Source organism: Cynocephalus volans, chromosome X, assembly GCF_027409185.1.
Source record: "Cynocephalus volans isolate mCynVol1 chromosome X, mCynVol1.pri, whole genome shotgun sequence".
Lineage (NCBI taxonomy): Eukaryota > Metazoa > Chordata > Mammalia > Dermoptera > Cynocephalidae > Cynocephalus > Cynocephalus volans.
In genome coordinates, this window is record NC_084478.1 from 80,143,439 (window position 1) to 80,165,203 (window position 21,765).

Genomic DNA, 21,765 nt, shown 5'->3' on the forward strand with positions numbered 1-21,765 from the left:
TGGGAGCTCCTGCAGACTGCCTCAGTTTCTCCCTTTGTTTGAAAGCCTCAAGCTTTGCAGGTAAAATTTGGACTAGTTGCCCTGGAAGATCACCTGTCTGAGAGCGTGTGATTTGAGGTATGTGTGTGAGAGAGGGAGAGAGTGCGAGCAGAGCATGGCTGAGCATGGGGGGAATTGGGCCATGCCCCAGGACTTGAGCCATCTCTGGCACAAAAGGAGTTAATGGCAGGGACCGCGCCCCCCCTTGTCCGGGCACGCGCAGCGCGCCCCCTCGGTGCGCGGGCACAGCAGCCAGGCTGCCGGAGAGCTGATCTCGGGGATTCGGGTGCGGAGCCCTTGGCCTGGAGGCGATATGGGTGGTCCGTGGCCCGGTTCAGTCAGCCGCAGCAGCCCGGGGAACAGGTGAGGCCGCCTGCCCCGGTCTCTCATCCTCTAGCTGCCCATACCTTGCCCCCATCCTTTCCCCTCCCAATCCCAGACTCCTCCACTCCCCAGCCAGTGGCCCCCATCCCTTTCACCCCCATGTTCTTCATCGCCACCCCTGACCCCCCAATCCTCCCCCGCTTCTCTCCTCCACCTCCTCCCTAAATCCCACATCCCTAATATCCTCCCGCCCATGGTTCCCGTTTCCACAGCTCAGCCCGCATGCTCATCAAAATACCCCTATCAAGGGTCCCCAGCCCCATTTCTGTATTGCACATTGCCAGTTCCCCCTCCCCGGCAGTACAGCCCCATCTCCCTTCCATCATAGCATCTCATAGCCAGGCTCCCTCCTCCACTCTCTGCAGCCCCCCCACCTAATGGAGGCCTTTATTCTATCCTCCCCCATTCCAGTACAACTCCATCACCCAATACCATTCCAAACCCTCATAGCCCTCAATACTGCAGTTCTCAATACTGGTCCATTCCCACACAATGCCCCTCGCCCAACACCACTCCAGCCCCAAAAGTACCCCCAGATGCCATTCTCATCCCTGGCATTGCTGCCTCCCCTTGTCTTTTCCCAAATTGCAAGTTGGACTGGGATGGAGATTTTGGCCTTGGGGACTCACAGTGGGTCCTAGGGTACAGAGGGCGTTTGGGGGTCGGTCAGTTTATCTAGGCGTTCACAGGGGATGGACTGCATGGGGACTGACTCAAAGGGGAATTTGGCATTTGGCGCCGAAGGGTTACTGGAGAGGGAGGCATCCCGAAAGGGTTAATGGAATTGGTGGGGTGGGGGCGGCACCGAGGGGGTTAATGGGGGGGTTGCTGGCGGGGAAGCCGTGTGAATGAGCAGTCTGTGCCCCGGAGTTGCCATGGAGATGGTGAATGGGGGGATTGTGTGAACTCAGCTGCGGACTATCCCCCCCCATACACACACCCACCCACTCCCTCCTGCCCCACCTCCGTATTCCTACGCCTTCCTTCCCCTTCCCTTCCTCCCCCCAACCCCGGGTGCATTTTGGGCAGTCTGGGACCTTCCCTCCCATAGTTTGCTCCCCATTTTCCCATTTCCTCTGAGCTCCCACCCCTTTAGCCACTTTACCCACCCTCTCTCCTCCTCCTTTCTCTTCTCTCTCTTCTCTCTCTCTCTCTCTCTCTCTCTCTCTCTCTCTCTCTCACACACACACACACACACACACACACACACACACACACACACACACACACACACACACACACACACACACACACACACACACACACACACACACACACACACACACACACACACACACACACACACACTTTTCCCCTCTCGTGGCGGCTGATTGTTGGGCGTTCCCAATCTCCCTCCCCCACCCCTTCAGCCAGTTCTTAAAGGAGCAGGCCTGCAATCTTGGAAGGCGGGAGAAGTGGGGGGAAACTAAATGTGTGAGCGTGTGATGTGCGTGTGTGAGCGCGCATATGCGTGTGTGTGTAACCATGCAGAGCATCTGTGTGTGCCTGTGCATATGTGTTGACTGTGTAATTGTGTCAGAAGGCCTGTGTGTCTGAGTGTGTTGCTATTTCTGTTTCTGTCTCCACCTATGTGTCACCATTATGCTGCATGTGTCTCTAGATATTTACCTATGCGGGTATGTGTGCTTATATTTCTGTGAGTCTCTGTGTATGTCTCTGAATGTATCGCTCTGTGAAGCTCTGGCTGTATGAGGCGCTCTGTCTCACAGTGTGGGACTATATGAGGGGAACTCTACGGGTTTGGAATGTATGTCTCTGCCAGAGAATATTGCAGTGGCTGTGATCCTGGCTTGGTCTCTCTCGCTCCCTCTTTGAGTCTTTATGAGTTTATTTCTGTGAGTTTCTGAGTGTGTGTCACCCACATTCTGTTCAGTTTATTCTACCTGAACTAGCATCGGCAATGCCTGGGGTGCTAGGCAGAAGGGTTTCTGCCTCAGTTCTGGCATTTAGTGTGAATTTAGAGACAGGCAACAGGAAGGACCAAGGCTTAAGGATTTGGGAGCAGTGAGGACTAAGAAGAAATTACAGGAGGGGGATGGGAGGGGCTGGGGACTCTGGTGAATGGCTGGCCTGTCCCCTGCCCTGCCTGTGGGTGAGGGTGTCCCTCTGTGAGACCCTCTGCCTATCTGCTGCTTTCTCTTCACATGCCTTAGTGTCCTGGAATGAGGTTAACAATGCTACCCTCTCCTGATGTGGAGGTCCCTGTGTGGGATTATAGGGTCCCATGGGTCAGACAGCTCAGTGCTCACATAGCATGTCCAGGGATTCAAGCTCCATTTCCAGTTCTCCACACACCCTGCTACCACATGCTACTCTGGCTTCAGCCTTTCCTGATGAACTCCATTGGCTGTGGGGTTGAAGTCTGGGGATTGTGAACTTGTGGTCCCAACAATTGTCACTCTGTCAGTCCCCTTGGATTGTCCAACCACGGCCAGGCACATAGAATGGTTCTGACTGGCAGTGGATCATCTGTGAGTCCCTGGAATCCTGGGCATGTGAAACCTCTCCTAACCGTAGGAGAATAACCCAAGTCCAGCAGGGGCCCAAAGACTGACTCTGTAGCCCTCCCAGACCATCTTGGATGATGCATACTTCCCTCTTTCCACAGGCCTGTCTGGCCCTGAGGGAGTCCCCTTTCTGAAGCTGTGGTGCTTGGACGACCTGCTCTCTGCGTTGCTGGGCACCTGTAGGTGTCCCTCGAGAGCTCACTTTTGAGGTTCAAGTCAGTGTGGTCATGAAGGGGCTGCCTATTGGGCTGATGCTGTGACCCTGGAGTCTGCCTCTCCTGCCAGTCCCCCTGCCCGGAACATGTGGCTGCGGCTTGGCCCGCCCTCGCTGTCCCTGAGCCCCAAGCCCACAGTTGGCCGGAGCCTGTGCCTCACCCTGTGGTTCCTCAGTTTGGTTCTGAGGGCCAGTACACAGGCCCCAGCACCCACAGTCAATACTCACTTTGGGAAGCTAAGGGGTGCCCGGGTACCTTTGCCCAGTGAGATCCTGGGGCCTGTGGACCAATACCTGGGAGTACCCTACGCAGCTCCCCCAATTGGCGAGAAACGTTTCCTGCCCCCCGAACCACCCCCATCCTGGTCGGGCATCCGGAACGCCACACACTTTCCCCCAGTGTGCCCCCAGAACATCCACACAGCTGTGCCCGAAGTCATGCTGCCAGTCTGGTTCACTGCCAACTTGGATATCGTCGCTACTTACATCCAGGAGCCCAATGAAGACTGCCTCTACCTGAATGTCTATGTGCCCACGGAGGATGGTGAGTGCAGCAGCCAGGCACGGTGCCCTCCCTGCCTCCCGCCTGCCCTGTTGTGTTTGTGGCTTGCATGTGGTTGTGTGCCCTGCAGCATGCGTCTCTCTGTCTGTGAAAATGCTTCTAACCATCACTCTGCTTGGCCTCCCCCTTCCCTCTCCCTGTTCTTCCCTCTCCCAGCATTGTCCGAGCTCCCATGTGTGAGTGACACTGTTGCCAGGAGGGGCCTGGCCAGGCCTGAAAGTTTTGACAGGTCTAGGTCCAGTGCTGGATGGGGGTTCCCTGGGGGAGTTTGGGTCACCGCTGGCAGCTGCCCGCGGGAGGATGCTGACTCCAACAGGCTCCCCTGTTGCCATTCCACCTGCTTCAAAAGGTGGTAGGTGTGTCTAGCCAAGGGAGCTGAGTGTGTGTGGGAGGCAGAGGGCAAGCCCGGTGGGCAATGCTTAGATGCCTCCTCTTTCGCTAGCTGATGCCTCTTCCCATGGGGGTCACACTAAGGTAAGTGACAGAAACAAGGAGATGGTGGGACAGGCTCTCTGCCATGTGCCGCCTGCAGAGCAGCTCAGCTCTTGGGGCCTGGGAGGTGGGGGGGGGGTGCATGCCCCTGGGCAGAGGCCTCCTGTTATTTTTTAGTTTTTTATTCATTTTACAGTAAAGCGGATTTCCAAGGAATGCGCCCGAAAGCCCAACAAGAAAATTTGTAGGAAAGGAGGTAGGTAGCGAGCCGGCGGGGAGGGAGAGAGAGAGAGAGGGAGGGCTGCCTGCCCACCTACCCTTGCCCCTGAGGACCCAGCCTTCCTTCAAGTAGCCCAGGCTCAGGGGTACTGAGCAAGCATAAGCTCCACCTCATCTGAGGGCCCTGGCTACTTTTCAGGGAGCATTTGGTGGCCTGAGGCAGGTTCAGAGCAGAAGCAGCAACCCCATTTCTTCCGATCTTCCCAGTCCCAAATTCCACCCTAAGAGTGTGCCAAAGACAGAGCCAGTGGCTCTCTCCATAAGACCTCAGGAGAAACTAGGCAGCCAAGATGGAGCTAGAGGCTCTGTCCCCCCGCCCCCCAGGTGGAGCCACAAGACCATCCCTCCTATGCTCCTTCTGGGGTTGAAAGTCTAGGCTCAACCCTTCCAACCCGAAGCTTAGACCAAACATGTGTACACAGGTTTAGTAACTCCTGCCATACACACCCCTGCCCTTGCCCCCACACCTCTGGCCAGAGCACAGCTGAGAGACCCAGGCTGCTCTGGTGGCAGAACTTGAGGGTCTCTGGGAACTATGGATCTAAAGGAGGCACAAGATCCTGAATTTTAAATTTACTCTCTTGCTGAGAGGAATTTGTCCCTGTGCATAATAATTCTTCCTGTTCAAATACCACTTTACGTTTTCTACAGAGTGCTTTCATATTTGCCTCATAAAATTCTCCTCACACCTCTGGAAGTGTAGAAGGCAGGAATCAGTATCCCAACATTACAGATGAGGAAACAGGCTCAGGGAGTGACTTGCTGCTGCTCAAGGCCCCATTGCTGGTCTATGGCAGAGCTGGGACCAAAACCTGGGTCTCTTGACCCTCAGGACATGTTCTTTCCACTGTAGCACACAGAGTCAATTCCCATCTGGTCATTCCCACCTCCCCAACTCTGAAAAAAATGGTAAAATGTGGATGGGTTGGGCTGAATCGAAAACAATAACAGCCTAAAGAACAAGTGGGAAATCACAACCTGATCCCTACAACTGTTTGGCAAGCTCGGGTTTTGCCCTCCTTTGATGTCCTAGGGCAGGGTTTCTCAGAGTGGGGTGGTCAGAATTCCTGGCATGGAATGCTCTCTGCTGAATAAGAATCTCTGCAGGCAGAGTCTGGGAATCTACATATTAAACATGTGCCCTGAGTGCTTTTGATGCACAATGAAGCATAGAGTGAGACCCGCTGCCCTAGGGATAGTGTCTCACCGCATCCCCACACCTGGCCTCACACACAGTAGGCAATCAGTGTTTTTCCTCATGAACGCAGAAGTGTTGTGGTGCTGGAGAAAGAGTACAGGTCTGGGAAGCACAAAGCCTGACTTGAGTCCCAGCTCTGCTGCCAACTCACAGTGAGACCTTAGGCAAGTCTTTTCCTTTAAGAACCTCTGTTTCCACATCTGAAGGTGGTAGGGGACCATTCTGGCCTTAACATTCCATTAGCCTACAAATGAATTCAGGAAGAGGGTCTCTTCAACCTGCTCCTATGACTTAGTTAGTGGAGTGAGGTAAGGAGAGGAGATGACACTAACTCTAACATTAACCATTTCTTAGGAAGTATAATCTCCCCAAGCCTCCAGTAAGAGCCCTAGGGCATCCATTCCAGCCCTGAGAGTTTGGCCAAAGAGCTGACTGGAAGTCCCTACTCTCAAATTCAAGCATTCATCAATCGCGATTGCTGACTATGGGCAAGGTCATACGCTAGGTGCTTTTGGGATGTGGAGGGATGCTCTGAAGAAGCTCCTAGCCTAAAAATTCAGCTGGTTTTCCTGAGCCCCAAGGCCAGTTTGGGAAGTGGGTTCCAGACAGTGTCTGGGAGGGCATTTGGTCATTTAGCTGTTCAAATTAGTTCCTTATCCAGGGACTGTTGGCCATTTAAAACAGTTACAAATCTTGTTTCTTGGGAGAGCCCCATACCCAGAGGCCATTAGTGTTGTGGTGTGCATAGGTCAGGCAGAGCCCGGTTGGGGGCCACAGCGTCTGAGTAGGGTGGTCGAGCTGGCCTGAGTGAGAGGCACAGCAGCAAGCGCCAGGCTGAAGGGGCAAAGGCATCTGTGCAAAGGAGTCCGGGACAATGCAGCAACCCAGGGACACTCAGAGGGGGGCAGAAGGGACGCATCTACTTAGGGAGGATGGGAAATAAACGGTTTCCTGGGGAAGACCTCCCCTGACCCCCATAGGGTTGAAGGGAATTCATGTCTAGGGATGAGTGATTCCTCTCAGCGTGGTGGATTGTCCGCTGTGTGGGCGATGATGCCCGTGTCCCATAGGGCTTCTGAGGGAAATACTGGCAGGTGCTGAGCTAATGTGTTAGGACAGTAGGCGCCACCAGAAGTTCAGGAAGCCGGAGGCGGTTTCTACCCTAGGGCTGGGCTCTTGCCCTAGTTGAAAAGCCATTTTGTAGTATGAGGGTGGTTTCTGTTTTGATTAGTTGCTGCAAGGAAATCCAGTCACCAGAGCCCAGAAAGAGGGATATTTGAGAAAAAAGCCCTGAGAAAGAGGGCTATTTGCTACCTCCAGGCTGAGGGTATCTGGTGTCATACATACAAGAGGGTAAGCCCTGGGGTGCCAACAGAGTTCCCTCTATTTCCACACACCGACCAGCACCCAGGCAGTAGGTCCTCTCTCTCCACAGCTGTTCTCAGGATACACTTCGAGTCTCCTTAGAACAGAAAGGAGAATGGGTGCCAGCTTACCCCCAGGTCCTAAATGTCTCTCTTCCCTCTAGTCTCTTCTTTTCTCTCCTCTCCTCCCCTCCTCTCTCCACCCATCCATGCCTCTTTTCTCATCTATTTCTTACTTTTCCTTTCCCTGTCCCAGAAAGGTGGCATGGTGCAATGGAAAGACCACGGGCTTTGGAGTCAACCAGACTGGGTTTGAATCTCACCTGTAGCACTTCCTAGCTTTGTGATCTTGAGCAAGTCACTTTACCTCTCTGAACCTCAGTTTCCCCATCAGTGAAACAGGAATATGAATAGTACCTACCTCATTGGGGTATGAGGATCAAACAATATGGCAGAAGTAGAGTGTCTGGCATATGGTAAATATCCAGTACATGGTAGGAGCTGTTACCATTATTCCTATCTCTTTGTTTCTCTTCTCTTCTCCCCCCCGCACCATCATCCCTTTCTCCTTTTCCCCTTTCTCCTTTCCCTCCCTCTGTTTCTGGCTCTCTCTACATCTCAGAGCAATGCTTGCTGCTCTCAAGACTGGTTCCTGTGGGCAGGAACCCCATTTGCCATTAACCAGAGCAGGGGGCTCCAACAAGGAAGACCAGAGGGAAAGCTTCATTTCCCATTTTCTGCTGTGGGAATCAGGGTCAGCTGAGGCCCGGCTTGAGCCTGACCACTGGGCCCTGATAGCTCAGGCCTGGGGTCCCTGGTACACCTCTCTGTCCTAAATACCTCACCTTGATATCCACCCATGCTGGCAATGTCACCCTCACCCTCAGTACCTGTCCCTGCTCTCCAGCTCAACCTGCCCGTGTACACACGTGCAGCCCCTTCCACGCAGAATGAATTCTTCCCCTGAGTGGGTCTCTGGCTCTGTGCCCTGGCCCACCTGTTGCTACCTCCTTCCTAACGGGGAAGGTAGTTGGTTGAGATGGGCTGTTGGGGACAGGCAGGCGGGGTGGGGAGGTGCAGGGAGGCCAGCACAGCAGGGGCCTGCAACACCATCATCCTGATGAAGGTCTGGGCCTCAGCCCACCCATTCCCTCAGTTCTTGCCATCCCTCCTGCCTGTCCTGGGCCCAGGCCCAGAGCTGGCTTGCTGGGCCACACTGCAGTCATGCTGTTTTTGAATTCTCTCTCTGTTTTGTTCTCTGTTCTGTGCTGTTATGTCTCCCCGTGTCTGGTCCCCAGGATCCGGCGCTAAGAAACAGGGCGAGGACTTAGCGGATAATGACGGGGATGAAGATGAAGGTATTTGGGGGCTGCAGGGCGTGGCGGCTGGTGCATGGCACAGAGCCCCTCCCCTTCTCGATGGGGAGAAGCCCCGTCTGTCTGTCTGTCCGTCCGTTGGTGTGTTTCTGTTCTTGTACAAGGCCATTGGGCTGTTCATCTGTCTTTGGCCTCGTTGGCTACTGGGAGTTCCCGGGCGATGTACACGGCTGGCAGGAGCAGAGGACCACAAGCAGAGCCATGGGTCGGGAAGCCTCCTCGCCCTGGTCCCCCTCCCCTCTCCCATCTTCTGTGGTTCATGGGCACCTGCCCCTACTGAGCAGCAGGGAGAGTGGAGAGAAAGCAGGGCCATGGGAGGGCAGGAGAGGCACAAAAGAAACCAAATAACGAGGAGATACCTGTTGTTTCATTGAGGAGACCCCTGTGTCTTGCAGGAAGCCTGGCTCCTGGGAGGGGCCCCAGCAGGACAGTGAACTGAGGAGTGAGACAGTGACAACCAAAGGGGCTGGAGAATAGCAGCACCTAGAACCTCCCTATAACCTTCTTTCAGAAAAAAAGAGATGGTCTCAGGGACAAGGGTCGCAGTAGGTTCAGGACAGGGCCAGACAGACTGGGGACTAAAATGCCAGGCTGAGGCCAGGACACCACAGACATCGGTAGATGGCATAGGTGATGATCAGACCAGCCTTTCTCCTTGGGGAAACAGGTTCTGTTTGCTCTGCAGCAGAGAGCGTTCCTTTCTACCTTCATGCCCTGCTCCTGCCCCTTTGCCCATGGAGGGCCAGACAGCTCAGGGGGGCCCACTGGTGATGGGTAGGGCTGTGCTGGTGTGGCAGAGAGTGTTGGTCCAGCTCGCAGACTGCCGGGTTACAGGCAGAGGTGATCAGGCCTGGAACCTTCTTGTGACCACCCTAGCCCCAACGCCGTGCTGCCTGGGCTTGGGAGCAGCTGCTTGACGGTCCCTTGTTGAATGGCCTCTGGGAAGCTCCATCTTCATCTTAATGCTGCCTGGGAGTGGCTCTCTCATCCTTAGTTCCACCCCGTCCCCAGTGTTTCTGGTTAGGTCTGCGCAGGGAGAATGGGGTAAATGGGCACACAGCTAAGGAAATATGTCAATAAGGTTCCCCCCACCCCATCTCTGCCATTCACTCCCCTTTACCCACATCCTTCCTTGTTTTATCCCTGTGCCACCCCTTATTTCCACACCTCTTGTCTCTGTCTGCACTGGGGGGCCAGCTGCTGCCAATGGCCGTTTTTCCGTGTAAATGGTCTAGTCTTGGGGGTTTCAGGGCTCCCCAGCCTCTGCTCTCTAAAGCCATGTCAGGTCCCAGGACTCCTGGGTGCCCAGGGCAGGGACTCACCTGACACAGCTAAGGGACCAGCCCTTCCTCTTCCTGCTGCCCCCACCCCCAGGGCCCCGCCATGGCCCACTTAGGCCTAGCTGTATCAGGCGTGACTGGCTGCCTTCAGCTGGGAGGCCCTCGAAACCAGAGTCTTTACAAACCTCACTCAAGTCCAACTGTCTCTGGCCAACGCTTTAGCTCCAGGCTGATCAGCCCCACGAGTCCTGCCCTCAGGGATGGCAGTGGTGTCCTGGCACCTGGGATAGCTTTGCTGCCTGCATCCCTCTCCCCCAGGGCTGTCGGGGGTGGGGGAGGAAGGGCACCCTACCTAGCCTGTGTCTCACCCCTTCTACTTTCAGACATCCGGGACAGTGGTGCTAAGCCCGTCATGGTCTACATCCACGGAGGCTCTTACATGGAAGGGACAGGCAACATGATTGATGGCAGCGTCCTCGCCAGTTATGGCAACGTCATCGTCATCACCCTGAACTACCGGGTTGGGGTGCTAGGTATGGTTCCCTGCCAGTCGCCTAGAAGGAAGGCTGGCTTCTCAGGGGAGGAGGAGAGAATGCTGCGGGTTAAAAACAGGCAGCCTTGGTTCTCTAGCTGGTGTTAATGACCATAGTCAAAATGTTGTTATCCCATGGCCTCTACCCAAGGGCCAGGGGCTTCTCCATATCTCCAGGCCATTTCTTGGAATGTTTAGATGCCACTGGAAATTCAAGCCAAACTTCACACCTTCTCTTAGGTCCCAAGCCAGGTCTCTGCTCCCAGATTTTTGCTTGGCTGAGTTTTGTAGGGTCCATTAATTTTCTAGTGTCCTGTCCTCATCCCTCCCCACCCATTCCCACATCCCTAAACACCTCACTCATACACAAATATTCCTTTAGTCCACCCCGTGTCCACACATCCACCTCCATGCATACAGCTGTTTCTCAGCCACCCCACAAAGCACACACACATATAGCCCGTGTCCACATCTGCAGACCTCCTCACACACAAACACATTCTTCCCCAACTCGGCATACACTCCCTGCAGACACGTCCACATACCCCATACTCTGTACATGCCACCTCCACACACCCCCACAGATTGCTGTCACTTTCTATGTGTGTACACACACTCACATACTTCTCCCCGCATCTCTGTCCACATCTACACCCGCACTCACCACACATCCCCACACGCATGCTTTCCTCTCCCCCATATTTACACCCTACACAACACCTGCACCCTGCAGTCCACATCCACACCCAAACTCCACACATATGCATCTTAAATGTCCATAAATATTTCTTCCACCCACCCTACACTTAAACACACACCATATCCCCCACACATGCTGCTTCCACATCCACTCCACACACCCACATACTACACACATGCACACATCTGTCTGTCCCTCACCTTCCCCATGAAAACACAAATCAATATTCCCCCTCCCTACATGCATATACCCTCACCTGTATGTCCACACCACCCCACCCCACACATACACATACACACACCATATCCCTGCTTCCACGTCTACATACATCCTAGGCACTCCACTTATATATTCCCCCACATATACACACACCCATAGACCTCCTACACATATGCCACACCACACACACGCCACACCACACACACGTGCATGCATACACACTTACACACACACTCTCTTCCCCTACATACTGTGCATATATACACCCAGTAAATACATACGCACTCGTTCCTTCACTCCACCCCACAAATAGATACACCTCCATGTACCTAGAGCTGCTTCTATGTCCATCCACACACACACCTCTACCCACCCCAACCACACCCGTGCACCCCCCACGCCTACGTACCCCGTATATACGCACGTACACATTCCTTCTACTCTCTCCACACATACACCCTCGCATGCTCCCCCTCGTTACCCGTGCTCCTCTTACAAACCCGTACACCCTTCCCCCACATACTGTGCGGTCACACTCTTGTTTTGGCAATTTAGGCTGCCCTTCTACCCTGTACCTTCCTTGGTGATCACCAATGCCTATCTATGGCCAATGTCTTGAGGTTAACAAGTGCCTCAGAAAGGGTGACTAAGCATACAGGGCATTGCTACTTTTCAGATGCTCACCAAGGCCCTGGATCCCTGTAATGGCATAAAGAAGCCAACTTCTTGCCTGGGGTGTTTGTGTCCTCAGAGTTCCAATGCGGGTCTATTCTGTTTGTCAGGTCTGCCGGCCTGGATGCCAAACCAGCAATTTAGCATGGCTTACTCCATGGCCAGTTGGGGAATAGGACCTTATTTTAATGTGCTCTTGGCTATATTGCTTTGCCAGTTCCAATCCCAGAGGCCCTGGTGCTGCCTTTCACTTTGGGTGTGGTTGTGTGCACAGAATGGCACTCTCCTCTTGATTTAACCCTTAATGTTATGTGGGATAGGAAGACACCTTTTTACGGTTCAGATTGGAAAAATGATATTCCCTGAAAAAAACAGAGTCTGTGTCTCCAGTGGCACGAGGATACCGGGTATGGAGCACACAGGGCACCACCCTGGCCTCTCCATGGTCTAGTGGGCTTGGGATTTCATGGTTCTGCCTCTGTTCCTCTGTCTTTCTGCATTGCCTCAGACACCATGGCAAGGCTCTTGTAAGATGTTCTATCCTGTTGAGAAAGGGGATCTGAATCTCATGGTACCATAAAGGTGGCTGTAAACCCACACACTAGGGCTGCACAGTTCCTGAGGAGTAACAAACGCACAATATACAGACACACATGCGCAGTAGTTGAAGGCCAGAAGTAATTTTCCTACTTTCTTTTCTTAGAGTGATAGCAAATATTCAACTCAGCTGCTTTTAAAAATTATAAACACAAAGCTCCATTCTCTAAGGCTTATTGGAAAATACAGAGTATACTAAGAATATGCCTCAGTTCCATCTTATCAGACCAGCTAGGAATGAAGGAAAAAAGAGAGCGAAGGAGGGCGGAGAGAGATGAGAAAGGGGGAGGGAGAAGAGAAAGGGAGAAGAAAAGGGCTGGGGAGAGAAAAGAGGATGAGAGTGACACAGGGAAAGGAGGCAGAGAGGAAACCGAAGGAGAGACTCATAGGATAGGAGGAGACTCAAGATTTCACATAGGATGTGAAGTCTCCACAGTGTCAGTTGAGAGCTGTGGGCTGTGCAGAAGGCTGTCACTGGTGAGCACTCCATGTATCCTGATTTGCTGCCTACTTCACAACCCTTCAGCTGCTCTGATCCTTAAGCTTCTATATCAGAAGTTCTTAGCCTTTTGGGGGGTCTTGGACCCTTTTGAAATTCTTATGAAAGCTATGGACTCCCCTCCAGAACAATGTGCGTGCGCACACATGCACTTGTAAAAACAATTTCACAGATCCCTCTGAAGCTCATCCATGAAACTCAGGTTAAGAGCCCCCACTTTACAACCTCCTCTCATTTGGATAACCAGAACAGCACATCTGGGGGGCAGGAATGTTATTCTTTGGGCTTAAGCAGTTGATGATAAAAATAATATTACTCAAAACTCAGAAGGAGTCATAAACTGAGATTTGGTCAGAAGTTTCCCACCACTTCCTGTGTACCCTTCAGTTCCTGTTCTAGAACACAAAAATAATCAATAAGCCACTGATTGGATTCTGGGTACATACAAGATGTTTTTGTCTCTTGGCAGCAGATATAGAACTTGGGTTTGTCCCTGACGTTTGGGGATTTTGCTGTGTAGCTGAGGCTTTGTTGTTTTGTTTCCCAAAGCATCCCAAGACAGGTGGCCAGTTTTGGACTCCAGTTACATGCATTCATTCACCCTTTCTCCCATGATTTTCTCCTGACCACTGAGCCCAAACAGACGGTTCACTCTAAGGTGCTTCTCTAGACATCTTGGGCGATTCATGAATGTTGAGAATGTCACAAGCTAATCCATGGATCCCCTCCAAGGCAGAGGCATAGCTATTATTAAAGAAGCCCCCTCTGGGCTTGGAGCCAACAAAATAAAGGGACTCCAGCAGGATATAGGATGTGGATATCCCTGGGGCTGAGGAAGGAGGGACTTGCCAAGTTTTATTCTGGGTTCCAGAACTTAATCCTACATCCTTGCTCAGGTGCCCTCCAGGCAAACTGAAAACCTGGTAAACATCAAGCTTTGAGTGACACAAATATCTGGTTTCGATACAATCTGCCAGATTCCCCCGTCTTCTGTTGGCAAGCAGCTTACCATGTGCTGCGGTATAAATGTGGGCCCAGGGAGACTGGCTGGCTCAGATTTTTTCTGACAATTTGTGGAGTTTGGTATTTCAGCCTCTATTCTCCCATGGTTTCTGTGGATGGCTGAGTTACTGGGGAACTAGCAGCGAGTGACTGTTATCCCAGACTGCCAGGTTTTGTGGGCTTATGGTCGCTCACGTTTGCTGTGTCATCTGCCTGAGCCTGTTGGATGCAGTACTTCAGGCAGGACTCTTGTAGTGGGGATTGTTGACATGGCATCATCCACATGCTTCAGTGCCCCTTATCTGGAGGCTCATGGGATCTGAGGGAGCAGATCCCTCCACCCAGCCCTTTCAGGCCATTGTTCCTAACCCAGGAAATCGGTACATGTTGCAGAAATCTACTCTATTACATCCAAATGCAGGCTTTTCCCACTGGTTAGGATGGACATATTTGACACATTTCTCTGAATGATACCTTGGCAAAGACTGAAGCCAAGACTGCTATTGCCTAAATGAGAGAAAAGAAAAAGAGAATATGGGGCAAGGCAAGAGAAGGTGGGAAGACTCAAAGAAGCACAAAGGGATTTTTGCCAGAGGGTCTCAAGGCTTGAGCTTGGTCAGCATGGTTTTAAGACTCGCAGGAGCAGCTTGATTTCTGAATGGGCCAGGCAGAGGAGAAGCTGGTTCCTTTGTCTGGAGGAACAAGGGCTCCTCCACTCATCCTCATTCAGGCTTTCTCTAGTTCCTTTTCATTTCCTCATCTGGAACTTGGGGCTAAAGAGGTCTTGTGACTAGATCCTGGGAGGAAAAACTAAATACTTTACATACTTAATTGTACCAAAGGTAAACTAGTAACACACTTGAAGAGGGTGAGATGAGCTCTTTTGCAGAAAATAGGTCCAGAAGAACTCAAGAAAGACAGTGATGAGGTCTTGCACCCGCTTGAATTTATTTGAATTCCATCTCTGCCCATGGACTGCCAGGATCACCGGAGAGCTCTCTGTGAGCTGTGGGAACCTCCTCAAACATGACCTCTCACTAACTTGATTCCAGGTGCTGTGAAGGAGCTTTTGACTGTGGAGTCAAAAAATACTGCTCCATGGCTTTGCCATGCCTTGCTTTTGTTTGTTTGTTGGCGGCTGGCTGGTACAGGGATCTGTACGCTTGACCTTGGTGTTACCAGCACCATGCTCTCCCAAGTGAACTAAATGGCCAACCTTCCAATACCTTGATTTTGAACTCCTAGCCTCCGGAACTGTAAGACAATAAATTTCTTTTGTTTTAAGAAAAACACAAATAAGTAAAGTGAGATATAAAAAAAAAAAAAAATACTGCTCCAGGTATGGGTTTCCAATGTGTAGGATCACTGCAATTACCCACCTGGAAAGAACCTTCCGAAAGCCTAGGACAGGAGAAGATAGAGCCTTCCAAGAAACCTAAGGATCAGGGAAGAGAGATGAAATAAGGCAGCAGGATCAGTCTAAAACGGAAGCAGGGTGGGGGGAATATAGGACATCTCTGTGGGATAGCCAGCAGGTGGGCAGGAAGGTAGTCTCCATGGCAATAAGTCTCCACAGCAGCAAATCCCAGCAGATGGGTGGGAAGGTAGTCTCCATGGTGACATGTCTCCGCATCAGCAAATCCCAGTGGGTAGGCGGGAAGACCTGTTTCTGTGGTAACACACTGCACTGACTTCCCCATTTCTCCACCAGATTAAAAAGATGGCCTAACCCAGTGGTTTCTCAGCTTTAGCAGGCACCAGCAAAAACAGATTGCTGGGCCCCAACCCCAGAGTTTCTGATTCAATAGGTCTTGGAGGAAGAGAAATGGGAATCTACCCCGAGAATGAGAGGAAGGGGGCTATCCGAGGCCCTGGAAAGAAGTGAAGATGGACTAATTTGTACAGGAAGGGCAAGGAGAGCCTAGGGATTGTTGCTTCTTGGGATCTTCACTTCCTCCAGAGAGAGAGGAAGGAGAAAGAGAAGTAACTGTGGGTCTACAATGTGCTGTGCGTGTTATAGATGCTCGTGTTCATTTTATCTCTGCTACAACCCTATGAGGTATTTTTATCCTCATTTTACAGAAGAGGAAACTATGGCCCAGAGATTTTTAAATAACTTGCCCAAGGCTACATGGCTACATGTAAAAGAGCCAGAATTCAAACTAAGGACTAACTGACTCCAAGGTCCCTGCTCTTTCCACTATATCTTGCTAGATGTTATTAGGGTGATGTTCCCAGACAGTGCATCAGGGCAGAGGATGCTGAGTTCTGGCCATTTGCAGTTCCTCCAGTTTAAGTCTCCCTCCTGGAGGCATCTACTTCAAGTGGTTTGGAGACCCCTTCTTCCAAATTGGATAATGGCTGGGAGGCAGAGAGCAGACCCTTCCTATATTGATGATGCTGGACCGTGCAGAAAGGAACGATGGTTTATGTTAGCTGGATGGAAAGAGCTATGCTGCGTGCTTACCCTGTCCCCATCTCCCTGACTCCTGCCTGCCATCATAACCCAAATCCTCCATCCTTCCACCTTCGCTGTCCTCATGCCCTTTGTTGAATCCAGGTTTCCTGAGCACTGGAGATCAAGCTGCCAAGGGCAACTATGGGCTCCTTGACCAAATCCAGGCCCTCCGCTGGGTGAGTGAGAATATTGCCTTCTTTGGAGGAGATCCCCGCCGTATTACCGTCTTTGGCTCAGGCATCGGTGCCTCCTGTGTCAGCCTCCTCACACTGTCACATCACTCTGAGGGTGAGTAGCTCTCGGGGCAAAACATCAACTAGCCAAGTGCTGGCTGCCCACCCTAAGCCCCAGGCCTTCCAGGCTCCAGAATGCCCAGCTCCATGGCCCAGGAGCACCCAGGGGGATCAGCCAGCCCTCTTCTACCAGCTCAGGATCCCCTTGGAGAGAGGGAAGGAAAGAATCCCATTTACATCCTGAGAAAGCAAGATTCTCCTTCTGATGTAGGAGTCTCATTTGGGAGAGTGGGAGTAAAATGCCTTTCTCTGAAGGGACAGTAGTTCTTTTTGAGCAGGGGAAACCTTTCAGTATGGGAAGGACGTGTTATTTCAGGGTAGAGATCTAGGGTGAAAATTGGTTTCTAGGTGTAAGAAACACTCATTCTCTGCCTTTCTTGCTGAAGGACAAGTCTGTACAAGAGTGGAAATGTCTTTGAGGGGGAGGCGGGTCTGAAATGAGAATCACTAACCCGTGGGACGGGCTTCTTCCGAGGGACGATGGTCTATTACCAGACCCCAGCCCTCCTCCCGGGCTGTGCAGCCTACCTAAGGGAGACTTATTTTTAGCCTCTCTCCTTGTGGTGGGTCCCTCTGCCAGTGACCATTCCAAGAAGGCTGAATAGGCCCTTTTTTGCTCAGCAGGAAATGTTCTCTCCACCTCTGGACTATAGAGAACATTCTATCTCTGAGAGGCAAAGCTGAGGTTTTCAGGAAGAAAAGATCTTTCTGAAATACATGCCCTTCTCTGAAGTAAGGAAATCTGTGAGAGAGGATAATTTTTTTGTTGTTGTTGAAATCGATCCCATGAGTTAGTGATATTCTCACAGGAACACTTTCAGTGTGTCTTTGAAGAAGGCCTGTGTCTCTGAGAGAGGAGAATCACCTTCTCTGACCTTGAAATTCTGTCTCTGCCCGTCCGGGGACTAGGGGACTACCCTGGTGAGGGAAGACTATGGTGGGATCTGCATCTCTAAAGAGAGAGGATGTGTTTCTAGGTGACAGTAGTGGGAAGAGGAATCCTGCTCTTTTCCCCACAGAAGGGTGAAGTGACTGGCTGTGAGGGGGCCTCTGTCTGGTTGGGGACCCTTTCCCTGGGGGGAGAAGGCCTTTCCTGGAGTGGTGCTATACTCTCATGGGGGTCTGTGTCTCTGGAGGCCTGGCTTCTTTAAACATTTGTTCTCCCTGTCTTTCTGTAATTGACTCTTGGAGAATATCCTTGGAAAAATGAGGCTCTCTCGTAAGTAGTAATCTATATTTCTTGCCTTCTCTTTCCACCCATGCAAACTGCCTTTCTCTTAGAAAAATGAAATTGTGTGCCTGAAGGCCAACTTCTCTCTTGGGAATGTTGGGGCCAGGGAGATACCCTTTTTTTTATCCTAGAGGGGGAAGAATCATCTTCTTTTTGAGTTTGGGGGACTGGCTCCCTCAGCTGGGGGAAAATCTGGATCTGAAGCATCAGTAGCTTCAGGAAAAGGAAAGTCTCTGTGGAGGCTGCAGACTGGGAGGGCACACTCCCTAGAGACTTTCAGACCCCAAGGCCCTTGCCCTCAGGGTCCTTCCCCAAACTCCCAGAATGTGGGGCTCTCTCCTGCCTGCATTTCTCATTTCTCATAAAAAAAGACCCCTTTGTGGTGTAAGCGCCAGCTCCCTGGTGGTGTGCTGGCACAGAGCTGGGCCCAGCTGGGCAGGAAGCAAGAGGGGAAGACAAGGCGAGATAAAGAGAGGGAGCATAAGGAGGCTGATGTCTAGGACCCAAGGGGTTAATTCTTTCTGGCATTTCCTTAACCCCCAAGTTACCAACCATCACACCAGGACAGGGAAGCAATGGAGGATCCAGGCAGGGGACTGCTCAGGGAAGGAGCTCAGCACCCCCACCTCTGGTTCTAACCCATCATCCACTGCCAAAGAGTTGTTCCTCCTTCCTAGCCCATTGGAACCATAGAGCAGCCTCAGTAACAAAGGAATAAGGTTCAGTATGGCTGTGTGTGACACAACAGATCTGACCTGGTGCTGCCTGTCTTCTGTAGGGCTTTTCCAGAGGGCCATCATCCAAAGTGGTTCTGCTCTGTCCAGCTGGGCTGTGAACTACCAGCCAGTGAAGTACACCAGCCTGCTGGCAGACAAAGTGGGCTGTAACGTGCTAGACACCGTGGATATGGTAGACTGTCTTCGGCAAAAGAGCGCCAAGGAGCTGGTAGAGCAGGACATCCAGCCAGCCCGCTACCATGTGGCCTTTGGCCCTGTGATTGATGGTGATGTCATTCCTGATGACCCTGAGATCCTCATGGAACAGGGCGAGTTCCTCAACTATGACATCATGCTAGGTGTCAACCAGGGTGAGGGTCTCAAGTTTGTGGAAGGGGTGGTGGACCCTGAGGATGGTGTCTCTGGCACTGACTTTGACTATTCCGTCTCCAACTTTGTGGACAATCTGTATGGCTATCCTGAGGGTAAGGACACCCTGCGGGAGACCATCAAGTTCATGTACACAGACTGGGCAGACCGTGACAACCCTGAGACCCGCCGTAAAACACTGGTGGCACTCTTCACTGACCACCAGTGGGTGGAGCCCTCAGTGGTGACTGCCGATCTGCACGCCCGCTATGGCTCACCCACCTACTTCTACGCCTTCTACCATCACTGCCAGAGCCTCATGAAGCCTGCGTGGTCAGATGCAGCTCATGGGGATGAAGTACCCTACGTTTTTGGTGTCCCTATGGTAGGCCCCACTGACCTTTTCCCCTGCAACTTCTCCAAGAATGATGTTATGCTTAGTGCTGTCGTCATGACCTATTGGACCAACTTTGCCAAGACTGGGTAAGGAGAAAATGGGGTTTCTTCTTCTCAGGGACCCCTGCATGCCCTCTGCTCTGCTCCTCTATCTATTTACTTCTTCCATCATCTCCCTTCCTAAGATATTCCCAAAATCTTGCTTGGTAACCCCTTCACTCCCCTTCCTACCTCCCCTTCTTGAGTCTTTCATGTCATTTTTCTTCCTTCAAAAATTCTGTTGAGGCTCAGAACTTGGTTAGCATCAGGACCGAGAGTTACTGGCAGAACTATGGGATTCAGGGTTAGCTGGTCAGAGGCCTTGTGAAATGGGAATAAAGTACACTCAGAAGGAATCTGTGGAGGGGTTTTGGCAAAACTGGGGAGCTGCAAAGACTGATAGATGCTCATTAGCAGGGGAGAAGAAAAAGCATCTCTAGCCTGATCTTAGACTGTGAGCACAGGGAAGGATGAGATGGTTTCCATGACGCCATCATGGGGACTAGGAGTTTAAGCCCTGGGGGGAGAAGGGGATGTTGACAGAGGGAGGGACCCTGAAAAAGATGGAAATAGTGGAAAGTTTTGGACTGGGAAAGAAGTGTGGGGTGGGTGTGAGAGGCAGAATGCTGGGCCCTTTCCTCATCCAGGTAGAGTGGTGACCCCAGATTTCCATGTGGTATTTCAGGGATCCCAACAAGCCGGTCCCTCAGGACACCAAGTTCATTCACACCAAGGCCAACCGCTTTGAGGAAGTGGCCTGGTCCAAATACAATCCCCGAGACCAGCTCTACCTTCACATCGGGCTGAAACCAAGGGTCCGCGATCATTACCGGGCCACTAAGGTGGCCTTTTGGAAACACCTGGTGCCCCACCTGTATAACCTGCATGACATGTTCCACTATACATCCACAACCACCAAAGTGCCACCCCCGGATACCACCCATAGTTCCCACATCACCCGCAGGCCCAATGGCAAGACCTGGAGCACCAAGCGGCCAGCCATCTCACCTGCCTACAGCAACGAGAATGCCCAAGGGTCATGGAACGGGGACCAGGATGCAGGGCCACTCCTGGTGGAGAACCCTCGTGACTACTCCACTGAATTAAGTGTCACCATCGCAGTGGGGGCCTCCCTTCTATTCCTTAACGTTCTGGCCTTCGCTGCCCTCTACTACCGTAAGGACAAACGGCGCCAGGAGCCCCTGCGGCAGCCTAGCCCTCAGAGGGGAGCTGGTGCCCCTGAATTGGGAGCTGCTCCTGAGGAAGAGCTGGCGGCATTACAGCTGGGCCCCACCCACCATGAGTGTGAGGCCGGTCCCCCCCATGACACATTGCGCCTCACTGCATTACCTGACTACACCCTGACCCTGCGGCGCTCCCCTGATGACATCCCACTCATGACCCCCAACACCATCACTATGATTCCCAACTCCCTGGTAGGGCTGCAGACATTGCACCCCTATAACACCTTTGCCGCAGGGTTCAACAGTACTGGGCTGCCCCACTCACACTCCACTACCCGGGTATAGCTCCAGCCCAGAGCACAGCCTATCTCCCAGCTCCCCGCTCCCAGATCCACAAACACATGCACAAGCAGATACACACACACACACACACACACACACACACACACACACACACACACACGTATACGCACACACCCACACCCTACAGCAGACCCACCTGCACAGACAGATGTGGACATGCACCCGCATGTACAAAAACACAAATACGGAATTAAACCTGAAAGAACACTTCAAATGGGGACGCAAATGAGTCTTTGGTAAACCGAGGACCCATGAAACAGCAGCTGAAGCCAGCTCCCTGCGCCTGACCACAGACACTCCTGGGGGGCCTGAAAGCAACAGCTGGACACCCCCTTGGTGCTCACCTTCGGCCTCTCTTGGAACTGCACCACCGACCAACTCCAGACTTGGGAGCTTTAAAGAGCAGACTAGCTCTTCCTCCCCCAGACTTGGTCTTTTTTCTGGCTCTTGTTTTTGCTGATTTTTTTTCTTTTCTTTTCTTTTTCTTTTAAATTTTGGAGCAAATGCTTTTCCAACCCGTGAGTGCTATGAGGCTCTGGAAGGGAGAGCTCCAGGCCCAGGTCTCTCTGGCTCCAGAACCCCCAGTGCTCACAAAATCAGACCAAGGAACAGGACCTCCATGAAAGAAACAGATTTGAGGAAGACCGTGGAGTGGAAGAGGAAGGAGTTAATGATAGATGGGCTGGAGGGCCATAGGGGAGAGATCTTCAACCATCTATCTCTGTGTCCCTGTGGAGGGCTGCAGAGAATGAAGGGTGACCTGCTTCCCCGAAAGGCCAGCAGCATTGACCTGGCTAGGCCAGGGCACTCTAGATTTGGTGAGCAAGGTACTGTGGAGG

The 21,765-nt window shown here is 52.1% G+C and overlaps 1 protein-coding gene across 3 annotated transcripts; it reads left to right on the plus strand.

The window, feature by feature from the left end:
* The first annotated feature begins 3,252 nt into the window (after window positions 1-3,252).
* NLGN3 (neuroligin 3) lies at window positions 3,253-20,908 on the plus strand. Of its 3 annotated transcripts, XM_063083901.1 has the most exons (7): window positions 3,253-3,709; window positions 4,356-4,415; window positions 8,299-8,358; window positions 10,040-10,189; window positions 16,438-16,623; window positions 18,638-19,427; window positions 20,065-20,908. In XM_063083901.1, exons 1-7 carry the CDS (start codon window positions 3,253-3,255, stop codon window positions 20,906-20,908), a joined length of 2,547 nt encoding a protein of 848 aa, XP_062939971.1. The 3 variants fall into 3 exon arrangements, with proteins under 3 accessions (XP_062939971.1, XP_062939972.1, XP_062939973.1); XM_063083902.1 differs by lacking the exon at window positions 4,356-4,415; XM_063083903.1 differs by lacking the exons at window positions 4,356-4,415; window positions 8,299-8,358.
* The last annotated feature ends 857 nt before the right edge of the window (window positions 20,909-21,765 follow it).